The sequence below is a fragment of the Lampetra fluviatilis genome, unplaced genomic scaffold, assembly GCF_964198595.1.
Source record: "Lampetra fluviatilis unplaced genomic scaffold, kcLamFluv1.1 SCAFFOLD_203, whole genome shotgun sequence".
Classification (NCBI taxonomy): Eukaryota; Metazoa; Chordata; class Hyperoartia; order Petromyzontiformes; family Petromyzontidae; genus Lampetra; species Lampetra fluviatilis.
The window spans coordinates 42,324-57,500 of NW_027620655.1; the positions used below are offsets into that span (position 1 = coordinate 42,324).

Consider the following 15,177-nt stretch of genomic DNA (forward strand, 5'->3'; position numbering starts at 1 on the left):
GTGTACTGTGTGTACTGTGTGTGTGTACTGTGTGTACTGTGTGTGTACTGTGTGTGTGTACTGTGTGTACTGTGTGTGTACTGTGTGTGTACTGTGTGTACTGTGTGTACTGTATGTACCGTGTGTGTGTACTGTGTGTGTGTGTACTGTGTGTGTGTACTGTGTGTGTGTGTACTGTGTGTGTGTACTGTGTGTGTACTGTGTGTACTGTGTGTACTGTATGTACTGTGTGTGTATCATCCCCGCGCCCCCAGAGTTGAATTTGGACGAGTTCCTGCGCGAGGCGGGTCTCCTGAAACGTCTGGTGCACGACAACGTGGTGCGTCTCTACGGCGTCTGCACCACGGGGGGACCCCCACTCATCATCACCGAACTCATGGCGAGCAACCTGAAGCAGCATCTCAAGGGTGAGTACACTCACCACTCACTCACTCACTCAGTCACTCACTCACTCAGTCACTCACTCAGTCACTCACTCAGTCACTCAGTCAGTCAGTCACTCACTCAGTCACTCAGTCAGTCACTCACTCAGCTACTCACCCACTCACTCACTACACACTCACCCACTCACCTACTCACTCACCTACTCACTCACTCACTCCACACTCACCCATTCACTCACTCAGCTACTCACCCATTCACTCACTCAGCTACTCACCCACTCACTCACTCACCCACTCAGCTACACACTCACCACTAGTACACTCACCACCACACTTACCACTACACTCACCACACACTCACCACCACACTCACCACCACACTCACCACTACACTCACCACTACACTCACCACCACACTCACCACTCACTCACCACCACACTCACCACTCACTCACCACCACACTCACCACCACACTCACCACTCACTCACCACTACACTCACCACTCACTCACCACCACACTCACCACCACACTCACCACTCACTCACCACCACACTCACCACCACACTCACCACTCACTCACCACCACACTCACCACTCACTCACCACCACACTCACCACCACACTCACCACTCACTCACCACCACACTCACCACTACACTCACCACCACACTCACCACCACACTCACCACTCACTCACCACTACACTCACCACTACACTCACCACCACACTCACCACCACACTCACCACACTCACCACCACACTCACCACTCACTCACCACCACACTCACCACCACACTCACCACTCACTCACCACCACACTCACCACTACACTCACCACCACACTCACCACTACACTCACCACCACACTCACCACACTCACCACCACACTCACCACTCACTCACCACCACACTCACCACACTCACCACCACACTCACCACTCACTCACCACCACACTCACCACCACACTCACCACCACACTCACCACCACACTCACCACCACACTCACCACTCACTCACCACTACACTCACCACTACACTCACCACCACACTCACCACTCACTCACCACCACACTCACCACTCACTCACCACCACACTCACCACCACACTCACCACTCACTCACCACTACACTCACCACTACACTCACCACCACACTCACCACCACACTCACCACACTCACCACCACACTCACCACTCACTCACCACCACACTCACCACCACACTCACCACTCACTCACCACCACACTCACCACTACACTCACCACCACACTCACCACTACACTCACCACCACACTCACCACACTCACCACCACACTCACCACTCACTCACCACCACACTCACCACCACACTCACCACACTCACCACCACACTCACCACCACACTCACCACCACACTCACCACTCACTCACCACTACACTCACCACTACACTCACCACCACACTCACCACTCACTCACCACCACACTCACCACCACACTCACCACCACACTCGCCACTACACTCACCACCACACTCACCACTCACTCACCACCACACTCACCACCACACTCACCACTCACTCACCACCACACTCACCACTACACTCACTCACCACACTCACCACCACACTCACCACCACACTCACCACTCACTCACCACCACACTCACCACTACACTCACTCACCACACTCACCACCACACTCACCACCACACTCACCACACACTCACCACTCACTCACCACCACACTCACCACCACACTCACCACCACACTCACCACTCACTCACCACCACACTCACCACCACACTCACCACTACACTCACCACCACACTCACCACTCACTCACCACCACACTCACCACTACACTCACTCACCACACTCACCACCACACTCACCACCACACTCACCACTCACTCACCACCACACTCACCACCACACTCACCACCACACTCACCACCACACTCACCACCACACTCACCACCACACTCACCACCACACTCACTCACCACACTCACCACCACACTCACCACCACACTCACCACTCACTCACCACCACACTCACCACCACACTCACCACTCACTCACCACTACACTCACCACCACACTCACCACCACACTCACCACCACACTCACCACCACACTCACCACTACACTCACCACCACACTCACCACCACACTCACCACCACACTCACCACCACACTCACCACCACACTCACCACCACACTCACCACTACACTCACTCACCACACTCGCCACCACACTCACCACCACACTCACCACTCACTCACCACCACACTCACCACCACACTCACCACTCACTCACCACTACACTCACCACTACACTCACCACCACACTCACCACCACACTCACCACCACACTCACCACCACACTCACCACCACACTCACCACTACACTCACCACCACACTCACCACCACACTCACCACTACACTCACCACCACACTCACCACCACACTCACCACCACACTCACCACCACACTCACCACCACACTCACCACCACACTCACCACTACACTCACCACCACACTCACCAATACACTCACCACCACACTCACCACCACACTCACCACTACACTCACCACCACACTCACCACCACACTCACCACCACACTCACCACCACACTCACCACCACACTCACCACCACACTCACCACTCACCACTACACTCACTCACCACACTCACCACCACACTCACCACCACACTCACCACCACACTCACCACTACACTCACCACCACACTCACCACCACACTCACCACCACACTCACCACTACACTCACCACCACACTCACCACTACACTCACCACCACACTCACCACCACACTCACCACCACACTCACCACCACACTCACCACTACACTCACCACCACACTCACCACCACACTCACCACCACACTCACCACCACACTCACCACCACACTCACCACTCACTCACCACCACACTCACCACTACACTCACTCACCACACTCACCACCACACTCACCACCACACTCACCACCACACTCACCACCACACTCACCACTCACTCACCACCACACTCACCACCACACTCACCACTCACTCACCACTACACTCACCACTACACTCACCACCACACTCACCACCACACTCACCACCACACTCACCACCACACTCACCACCACACTCACCACGGGGGGACCCCCACTCATCGTCACCGAACTCATGGCGAGTAACCTGAAGCAGCATCTCAAGGGTGAGGAGTACACTCACTACTAGTACACTCACCACTCACTCACTCAGTCAGTCACTCAGTCACTCAGTCAGTCAGTCACTCAGTCACTCACTCAGTCAGTCACTCACTCAGTCACTCACTCAGTCACTCACTCACTCAGCTACTCACCCACTCACTCACTACACACTCACCCACTCACCTACTCACTCACCTACTCACTCACTCACTCACTCACTCCACACTCACCCATTCACTCACTCAGCTACTCACTCACCCACTCACCTACACACCCACTCACTCACTCACCCACTCAGCTACACACTCACCACACTCACCACCACACTCACCACTACACTCACCACCACACTCACCACCACACTCACCACTACACTCACCACCACACTCACCACTACACTCACCACCACACTCACCACCACACTCACCACTACACTCACCACCACACTCACCACTACTACACTCACCACACTCACCACCACACTCACCACACTCACCACTCTCACCACCCTCACCACTACACTCACCACCACACTCACCACTAGTACACTCACCACTCACCACACTCACCACTAGTACACTCACCACACTCACCACCACACTCACTACCCCACTCACTCAGTCACTCAGTCAGTCACTCAGTCAGTCAGTCACTCACTCACTCACCACCACACTCACCACACTCACCACTCTCTACCCTCCCCACCTTTCACAGTGAGTGAGCTCTCCCTGGCCGACATGGTGCTGGGCTGCCGCCAGGTGGCTGCTGGCCTGGGCTTCCTGGCGTCACCACCACCACACTCACCACTCTCACCACACTCACCACTACACTCACTCACTCACCACTCTCCACCCTCCCCTCTCACAGTGAGTGAGCTCTCCCTGGCCGACATGGTGCTGGGCTGCCGCCAGGTGGCTGCTGGCCTGGGCTTCCTGGCGTCGCAGGGCGTCGTGCACCGCGACGTGGCCGCTCGCAACGTGCTCGTCGCCACCGGCGACAGCGGAGTCTGGAAGGTGGCCGACCTCGGCATCGCCAGGGTCGTGGCGGTGAGAATGAGGCCGCGGGGTGAGGCCTAGGCCGCAGGATGAGGGGTAGGCCGCAGAATGAGGGGTAGGGGTGAGGCCTAGGCCGCAGGATGAGGCCTAGGGGTGAGACGTAGGCCGCAGGATTAGGCCTAGGCCGCAGGATGAGGCCTAGGCCGCAGGATGAGGGGTAGGCCGCAGAATGAGGGGTAGGGGTGAGGCCTAGGCCGCAGGATGAGGCCTAGGGGTGAGACGTAGGCCGCAGGATTAGGCCTAGGCCGCAGGATCAGGCCTAGGCCGCAGGATGAGGGGTAGGCCGCAGAATGAGGGGTAGGGGTGAGGCCTAGGCCGCAGGATGAGGCCTAGCGGTGAGGCGTAGGCCGCAGGATTAGGCCTAGGCCGCAGGATGAGGGGTAGGATGAGGCCTAGGCTGCAGGATGAGGGGTAGGCCGCAGGATGAGGGGTAGGCCGCAGGATGAGGCCTAGGCCGCAGGATGAGCCCTAGGCCGCAGGATGAGGCCTAGGGATGAGGCCTAGGCCGCAGGAGGAGGGGTAGGCTGCAGGATGAGACCTAGGCCACAGGATGAGGCCTAGGCCGCAGGAAGAGGGTTAGGCCGCAGGATGAGGCCTAGGCCGCAGGATGATGGGTAGGCCGCAGGATGAGGCCTAGGCCGAAGGATGAGGCCTAGGCTGCAGGATCAGGCCTAGGCCGCAGGATGAGGGGCAGGATGAGGCCTAGGCCGCAGGATGAGGCCTAGGCCGCAGGATGAGGCCTAGGCCGCAGGATGAGGCCTAGGGGTGAGACGTAGGCCGCAGGATTAGGCCTAGGCCGCAGGATCAGGCCTAGGCCGCAGGATGAGGGGTAGGCCGCAGAATGAGGGGTAGGGGTGAGGCCTAGGCCGCAGGATGAGGCCTAGCGGTGAGGCGTAGGCCGCAGGATTAGGCCTAGGCCGCAGGATGAGGGGTAGGATGAGGCCTAGGCTGCAGGATGAGGGGTAGGCCGCAGGATGAGGGGTAGGCCGCAGGATGAGGCCTAGGCCGCAGGATGAGCCCTAGGCCGCAGGATGAGGCCTAGGGATGAGGCCTAGGCCGCAGGAGGAGGGGTAGGCTGCAGGATGAGACCTAGGCCACAGGATGAGGCCTAGGCCGCAGGATGAGGGGTAGGCCGCAGGATGAGGCCTAGGCCGCAGGATGATGGGTAGGCCGCAGGATGAGGCCTAGGCCGAAGGATGAGGCCTAGGCTGCAGGATCAGGCCTAGGCCGCAGGATGAGGGGCAGGATGAGGCCTAGGCCGCAGGATGAGGCCTAGGTCGCAGGATGAGAAGTAGGCCGCAGGATGAGGGGCAGGATGAGGCCTAGGCCGCAGGATGAGGCCTAGGCCGCAGGATGAGGCCTAGGCCGCAGGATGAGGCCTAGGCCGCAGGATGAGGCCTAGGCCGCCGGATGAGGGGTAGGCCGCAGGATGAGGGGCAGGATGAGGCCTAGGCCGCAGGATGAGGCCTAGGCCGCAGGATGAGGCCTAGGCCGCAGGATGAGGCCTAGGCCGCAGGATGAGGCCTAGGCCGCCGGATGAGGGGTAGGCCGCAGGATGAGGCCTAGGCCGCAGGATGAGGGGCAGGCCGCAGGATGAGGCCTAGGCCGCAGGATGAGGGGCAGGCCGCAGGATGAGGCCTAGGCCGCAGGATGAGGGGCAGGATGAGGGTAGGCCGCAGGATGAGGGGTAGGCCGCAGGATGAGGGGCAGGCCGCAGGATGAGGCCTAGGCCGCAGGATGAGGGGCAGGATGAGGGTAGGCCGCAGGATGAGGCCTAGGCCGCAGGATGAGGGGCAGGCCGCAGGATGAGGCCTAGGCCGCAGGATGAGGGGCAGGATGAGGGTAGGCCGCAGGATGAGGGGTAGGCCTACTACTACTGATGATGATACTACTACTGACACTGCTGATGGTGGTGATGGTGATGGTGTTGATGATGGTGGTGATGATGCTGATGTTACTGATGTTGATGATGGTGTTAATGTTGATGATGATGGTGATGATGATAATGTTGATGATGTTGATGTTGATGGTGTTGATGATGATGATGGTGATTCAGGACGACCTGTACGTGGCCCGTCCGGGCGTCGTGGTGCCCATCAAGTGGACGGCCCCTGAGGCTCTAGAACGCTGCATCTTCTCATCCGCCTCGGACGCCTGGAGCTTCGGGATACTCATGGTGGAGGTGATGAGTGGTGGTGAAGACCCCTACCCTGGTAACTAGTCACTCAGTCAGTCACTCACTCACTCAGTGAGTCAGTCAGTCACTCACTCAGTCACTCAGCCAGTCACTCACTCACTCAGTGAGTCAGTCAGTCACTCACTCAGTCACTCAGTCAGTCAATTAGTCACTCACTCAGTCAGTCACTCACTCAGTCAGTCACTCAGTCACTCAGCCTGGAGCTTCGGGATACTCATGGTGGAGGTGATGAGTGGTGGTGAAGACCCCTACCCTGGTAACTAGTCACTCACTTAGTCACTCAGTCAGTCAGTCACTCACTCAGTCACTCACTCAGTCACTCAGTCAGTCACCCAGTCAGTCAGTCACTCAGTCAGTCACTCAGTCAGCCACTCAGTCAGCCACTCAGTGAGTCAGTCATTGAGTCAGTCAGTCACTCAGTCACTCACTCAGTCACTCACTCAGTCACTCAGTCAGTCACTCAGTCACTCAGTCAGTCACTCACTCACTCAGTCACTCAGTCACTCAGTCACTCAGTCAGTCAGTCACTCACTCACTTAGTCAGCCACTCAGTCACTCACTCAGTCACTCAGTCAGTGAGTCAGTCAGTGAGTCACTCAGTCACTCACTCAGTCACTCACTCAGTCACTCAGTCACTCACTCAGTCACTCAGTCAGTCACTCACTCAGTCAGCCACTCAGCCACTCAGTCACTTGGTCACTCACTCAGTCACTCACTCAGTCACTCAGCCTGGAGCTACGGGATACTCATGGTGGAGGTGATGAGTGGTGGTGAAGACCCCTACCCTGGTAACTAGTCACTCAGTCAGTCACTCACTCAGTCACTCACTCAGTCACTCAGTCAGTCACCCAGTCAGTCAGTCACTCAGTCAGTCACTCAGTCAGCCACTCAGTCAGCCACTCAGTCACTCACTCAGTGAGTCAGTCAGTGAGTCAGTCAGTCACTCAGTCACTCACTCAGTCACTCACTCAGTCACTCAGTCAGTCACTCAGTCACTCAGTCAGTCAGTCACTCACTCACTCAGTCACTCAGTCACTCAGTCAGTCACTCACTCACTCAGTCAGCCACTCAGTCACTCACTCAGTCACTCAGTCAGTCACTCAGTCAGTGAGTCAGTCAGTGAGTCACTCAGTCACTCACTCAGTCACTCACTCAGTCACTCACTCAGTCACTCAGTCACTCAGTCAGTCACTCAGTCACTCAGTCACTCAGTCAGTCACTCACTCACTCAGTCAGCCACTCAGTCACTCACTCACTCAGTCACTCAGTCACTCACTTACTCAGTCACTCAGTCAGTCAGTCAGTCACTCAGCCACTCAGTCACTTGGTCACTCACTCAGTCACTCACTCAGTCACTCAGCCTGGAGCTTCGGGATACTCATGGTGGAGGTGATGAGTGGTTTTGAAGACCCCTACCCTGGTAACTAGTCACTCACTCACTTAGTCAGTCACTCAGTCACTCAGTCACTCAGTGAGTCAGTCAGTCACTCACTCAGTCAGTGAGTTAGTCACTCAGTCAGTCACTCAGTCAGTCAGTCACCCACTCACTCAGTCACTCAGTCACTCAGTGAGTCAGTCAGTCACTCAGTCAGTGAGTTAGTCACTCAGTCAGTCACTCAGTCAGTCAGTCACCCACTCACTCAGTCACTCAGTCACTCAGTGAGTCAGTCAGTCACTCACTCAGTCAGTCACTCACTCAGTCAGTCACTCAGTCACTCAGCCTGGAGCTTCGGGATACTCATGGTGGAGGTGATGAGTGGTGGTGAAGACCCCTACCCTGGTAACTAGTCACTCAGTCAGTCACTCACTCAGTCACTCACTCAGTCAGTCACTCAGTCAGTCACCCAGTCAGTCAGTCACTCAGTCAGTCACTCAGTCAGCCACTCAGTCAGCCACTCAGTCACTCACTCAGTGAGTCAGTCAGTGAGTCAGTCAGTCACTCAGTCACTCACTCAGTCACTCACTCAGTCACTCAGTCAGTCACTCAGTCACTCAGTCAGTCACTCACTCACTCAGTCAGCCACTCAGTCACTCAGTCAGTCACTCACTCACTCAGTCAGCCACTCAGTCACTCACTCAGTCACTCAGTCAGTCACTCAGTCAGTGAGTCAGTCAGTGAGTCACTCAGTCACTCACTCAGTCACTCACTCAGTCACTCACTCAGTCACTCAGTCACTCACTCAGTCACTCAGTCACTCAGTCACTCAGTCAGTCACTCACTCACTCAGTCAGCCACTCAGTCACTCACTCACTCAGTCACTCAGTCACTCACTTACTCAGTCACTCAGTCAGTCAGTCACTCAGCCACTCAGTCACTTGGTCACTCACTCAGTCACTCACTCAGTCACTCAGCCTGGAGCTTCGGGATACTCATGGTGGAGGTGATGAGTGGTTTTGAAGACCCCTACCCTGGTAACTAGTCACTCACTCACTTAGTCAGTCACTCAGTCACTCAGTCACTCAGTGAGTCAGTCAGTCACTCACTCAGTCAGTGAGTTAGTCACTCAGTCAGTCACTCAGTCAGTCAGTCACCCACTCACTCAGTCACTCAGTCACTCAGTGAGTCAGTCAGTCACTCACTCAGTCAGTGAGTTAGTCACTCAGTCAGTCACTCAGTCAGTCAGTCACCCACTCACTCAGTCACTCAGTCACTCAGTGAGTCAGTCAGTCACTCACTCAGTCAGTCACTCACTCAGTCAGTCACTCAGTCACTCAGCCTGGAGCTTCGGGATACTCATGGTGGAGGTGATGAGTGGTGGTGAAGACCCCTACCCTGGTAACTACTCACTCACTCAGTCACTCAGTCACTCACTCAGTTAGTTAGTCACTCAGTCAGTCAGTCAGTTACTCAGTCACTCAGTCACTCAGTCAGTCACTCAGTCACTCACTCAGTCAGTCACTCAGTCACTCAGTCACTCAGTGAGTCAGTCAGTCACTCACTCAGTCAGTGAGTTAGTCACTCAGTCAGTCACTCAGTCAGTCAGTCACCCACTCACTCAGTCACTCAGTCACTCAGTGAGTCAGTCAGTCACTCACTCAGTCAGTGAGTTAGTCACTCACTCAGTCAGTCAGCCACTCACTCACTCAGTCACTCACTCAGTCACTCACTCAGTCAGTCAGCCACTCACTCACTCAGTCAGTCAGCCACTCACTCACTCACTCAGTCACTCACTCAGTCACTCACTCACTTAGTCACTCAGCCACTCACTCACTCAGTCAGTCACTCACTCACTCAGTCACTCAGTCACTCACTCAGTCACCCACCCACTCACCCACCCACTCACCCACTCACTCACCCACTCACCCACCCACTCACCCACCCACCCACTCACTCACCCCCCCTCCCCCCCACCACCACTCACCCCACCCACTCACCCACCCACTCACCCACTCACCCACTCACCTACTCACTCACTCACTCACCCACCCACCCACTCACTCACCCACTAACTCACCCACTCACTCAACCACTCACTCACCCACCCACTTACTCACCCATTCACCCACTCACCCACTCACCTACTCACTCACTCACTCACCCACCCACCCACTCACTCACCCACTCACTCACCCACTCACTCACTCACTCACTCACCCACCCACCCACTCACTCACCCACCCACCCACCCACTCACCCACTCACCCACTCACCTACTCACTCACTCACTCACTCACCCACCCACCCACTCACTCACCCACTAACTCACCCACTCACTCAACCACTCACTCACCCACCCACTTACTCACCCATTCACCCACTCACCCACTCACCTACTCACTCACTCACTCACCCACCCACCCACTCACTCACCCACTCACCCACCCACTCACTCACTCACTCACTCACTCACCCACCCACCCACCCACCCACTCACCCACCCACCCACCCACTCACTCACCCCCCTCACCCCCTCCTCACCACCCCCCCCCCCCTCCCTCACCAGGCATGAGTAACAATGAAGTCCGTGCGGCCTTGTCTCGTGGCTACCGCATCCCCTGCCCGCACCACCCGGAGCACCCACCCCCCTCCTCACCCCCCCCCCCCTCACCACCTACTCACCAACTCACCCCCCCTCCCCCCCACCACCACTCACCCCACCCACTCACCCACTCACTTACCCACTCACTCACCCACCCACTCACTCACTCACCCACTCACTCACCCACTCACCCACCCACTCACTCACCACTCACTCACTCACCCACTCACTCACTCACCCACCCACCCACCCACTCACTCACCCACCCACCCACCCACTCACTCACCACTCACTCACTCACTCACTCACCCACCCACCCACTCACTCACCCACTCACCCACTCACCCACCCACCCACTCACCCACTCACTTACCCACTCACTCACTCACCCACCCACCCACTCACTCACCCACTCACCCACCCCCTCACCCCCCTCACCCCCCCTCACCCCCCCCCCCCCTCACCAGGCATGAGTAACAATGAAGTCCGTGCGGCCTTGTCTCGTGGCTACCGCATCCCGTGCCCGCACCAGCCGGAGCACCCGGGGCTCTGGGCGGTGGCGGCCGCCTGCTGGGCCACGGACCCAGCGGACCGGCCCGACTTTGAGCAGCTGCAGGAGCTCCTCTACATCCTCATCGACGACTGGGCCGACGAGTTCGACTGAGATTATCGTTATCATTGTAATCATCATCATCGTCATCATCGTCATCAACATTATCATCACTATCATCACCATTATTATCATCATCTCTACCATTATCAACCCTATCAACATCATCATCGTCATCATCATCATCAACATCATCACCACCATCATCATTACCATCATCATCAACATCATCACCACCATCACTATCATCATCATCATCACCACCATCACCACCATCACCATCATCACCCAGCGGACCGGCCCGACTTTGAGCAGCTGCAGGAACTCCTGTACATCCTCATCGACGACTGGGCCGACGAGTTCGACTGAGATTATCGTCGTCATCATCGTCAACACGATCATTATCATCACATCATCAATATCATTATCATTACCACCACCACCATCACCACCATCATCACCACCCCCACCACCACCATCACCACCATCATTACCACCATCACCATCATCACCACCACCACCATCACCACCATCATTACCACCATCACCATCATCACCACCACCATCATCACCATCATCATCACTATCATCACCACCATCACCACCATCATCATCATCACAATCATCACCATCATCATCACCATCATCACCATCATCATCGTCACCATCATCATCATTATCATCAACATCATTATCATCATCATCACCATCATCATCATTATCATTACCACCATCATCATCATCATCAACATCATTATCATCATCACAATCATCATCATCACCATCATCACCACCATCATCATCACCATCATCACCATCATCACCACCATCATCATCACCATCATCACCATCATTAGCTTCATTATCATCACTATCATCAACATCATCATGATCACTGTCATTATCATCATCATCATCACCATCATCACCACCATCACCATCATCACCACCACCATCATCACCACCACCATCATCACCATCATCATCATCACCACCACCATCACCACCATCACCACCATCACCATCATGTGTGAGTGAGTGGGAGAGACAAAGGCGGCCGGGCGTGGTGGTGCTGGCCACCCACTCACTCTGTGTGTGTAGCCACAGCGCCGGTAGCCTTCATAGGTGCTGCTGCTAACAGCACTTGCCCCTACAGCCCTTGTAGAGGCTACCTGGTGGAGCTTTGTCTGTGTGACAGCACTTGCCCCTACGGCCCTGCTAGAGGCTACCTGGGGGAGCTTTGTCTCTGTGACAGCACTTGCCCCTACAGCCCTGCTAGAGGCTACCTGGAGGAGCTTTGTCTGTGTGACAGCACTTGCCCCTACAGCCTGCTAGAGGCTACCTGGGGGAGCTTTGTCTGTGTGACAGCACTTGCCCCTACAGCCTGCTAGAGGCTACCTGGAGGAGCTTTGTCTGTGTGACAGCACTTGCCCCTACGGCCCTGCTAGAGGCTACCTGGGGGAACTTTGTCTGTGTGACAGCACTTGCCCCTACAGCCTGTTAGAGGCTACCAGGGGGAGCTTTATACATATCAATTTAGATACCTCTACACACTACACTATACACTACACTATACACTACACTATACACTACACACTACACTATACACTACACTATACACTACACTATACACTACACACTACACTATACACTACACTATACACTATACACTACACACTACACTATACACCACACTGTACACTACACTACACACTACACATACACTACACTATACACTACACTATACACTACACACGACACTATACACTACACTATACACTACACTATACACTACTATATACTACACTATACACTACTACACTATACACTACACTACACTATACACTACACTACACACTACACTACACACTACACTACACACTACACTATACACTACTAAACACTACACTACACACTACACTACACACTACACTACACACTACACTACACTATACACTACACTATACACTATACACTACACTACACACTACACTACACACTACACTATACACTACACTATACACTACACTATACACTACACACTACACTATACACTACACTACACTATACACTACACTACACACTACACTACACACTACACTACACTATACACTACACTACACACTACACTACACACTACACTACACACTTCACTATACACTACACTACACACTACACTACACACTACACTACACTATACACTACACTACACACTACACTACACACTACACTACACACTACACTACACTATACACTACACTACACACTACACTACACACTACACTACACACTACACTATACACTACACTATACACTTCACTATACACTACACTATACACTACACTATACACTACACACTACACTATACACTACACTACACTATACACTACACTATACACTACACTACACTATACACTACACTATACACTTCACTATACACTACACTACACACTACACTATACACTACACTACACTATACACTACACTATACACTTCACTATACACTACACTATACACTACACTACTATACACTTCACTATACACTACACTACACACTACACTATACACTACACTATACACTACACTATACACTACACTATACACTTCACTATACACTACACTATACACTACACTATACACTACACTACACACTACACACTACACTACACTATACACTACACTATACACTTCACTATACACTACACTACACACTACACTACACACTACACTACACACTACACTATACACTACACTATACACTACACTACACACTACACTATACACTTCACTATACACTACACTACACACTACACTACACACTACACTATACACTACACTATACACTACACTATACACTTCACTACACACTACACTATACACTACACTACACACTACACTATACACTACACTACACACTACACTATACACTACACTACACACTACACTATACACTACACTACACACTACACTATACACTACACTATACACTACACTATACACTACACTATACACTACACTATACACTTCACTACACACTACACTATACACTACACTATACACTACACTATACACTTCACTACACACTACACTATACACTACACTACACACTACACTACACACTACACTACACACTACACTACACACTACACTATACACTACACTATACACTACACTATACACTTCACTACACACTACACTATACACTACACTATACACTACACTACACACTACACTACACACTACACTATACACTTCACTATACACTACACTACACACTACACTACACACTACACTATACACTACACTATACACTACACTATACACTACACTATACACTACACTACACACTACACTACACACTTCACTACACACTACACTATACACTACACTATACACTACACTATACACTTCACTATACACTACACTACACACTACACTATACACTACACTATACACTTCACTATACACTACACTACACACTACACTATACACTACACTATACACTACACTATACACTTCACTACACACTACACTACACACTTCACTACACACTACACTATACACTACACTATACACTACACTATACACTACACTATACACTACACTACACACTACACTATACACTACACTATACACTACACTACACACTACACTATACACTTCACTACACACTACACTATACACTACACTACACACTACACTATACACTTCACTATACACTACACTATACACTACACTAT

General features: G+C 53.2%; 1 protein-coding gene across 1 annotated transcript; it reads left to right on the forward strand.

The window, feature by feature from the left end:
• Positions 1 to 4,442: 4,442 nt before the first annotated feature.
• Positions 4,443 to 11,491, forward strand: LOC144954203 (tyrosine-protein kinase SRK3-like). The gene is made up of 3 exons (XM_078884757.1): positions 4,443 to 4,641; positions 6,707 to 6,863; positions 11,295 to 11,491. The coding sequence occupies exons 1-3, from the start codon at positions 4,486 to 4,488 to the stop codon at positions 11,489 to 11,491; spliced, it is 510 nt and encodes a 169-aa protein (XP_078740883.1). The 5' UTR covers positions 4,443 to 4,485.
• The last annotated feature ends 3,686 nt before the right edge of the window (positions 11,492 to 15,177 follow it).

Excerpts from the sequence above, each read along its gene's own strand:
- LOC144954203 (XM_078884757.1), top strand. The coding sequence starts at position 4,486 with ATGGTGCTGGGCTGCCGCCAGGTGGCTGCTGGCCTGGGCTTCCTGGCG. Across the intron at positions 4,642-6,706 it reads GCATCGCCAGGGTCGTGGCG|GACGACCTGTACGTGGCCCG; the intron begins GTGAGAATGAGG and ends ATGGTGATTCAG. Across the intron at positions 6,864-11,294 it reads TGGTGAAGACCCCTACCCTG|GCATGAGTAACAATGAAGTC; the intron begins GTAACTAGTCAC and ends CCCCCTCACCAG.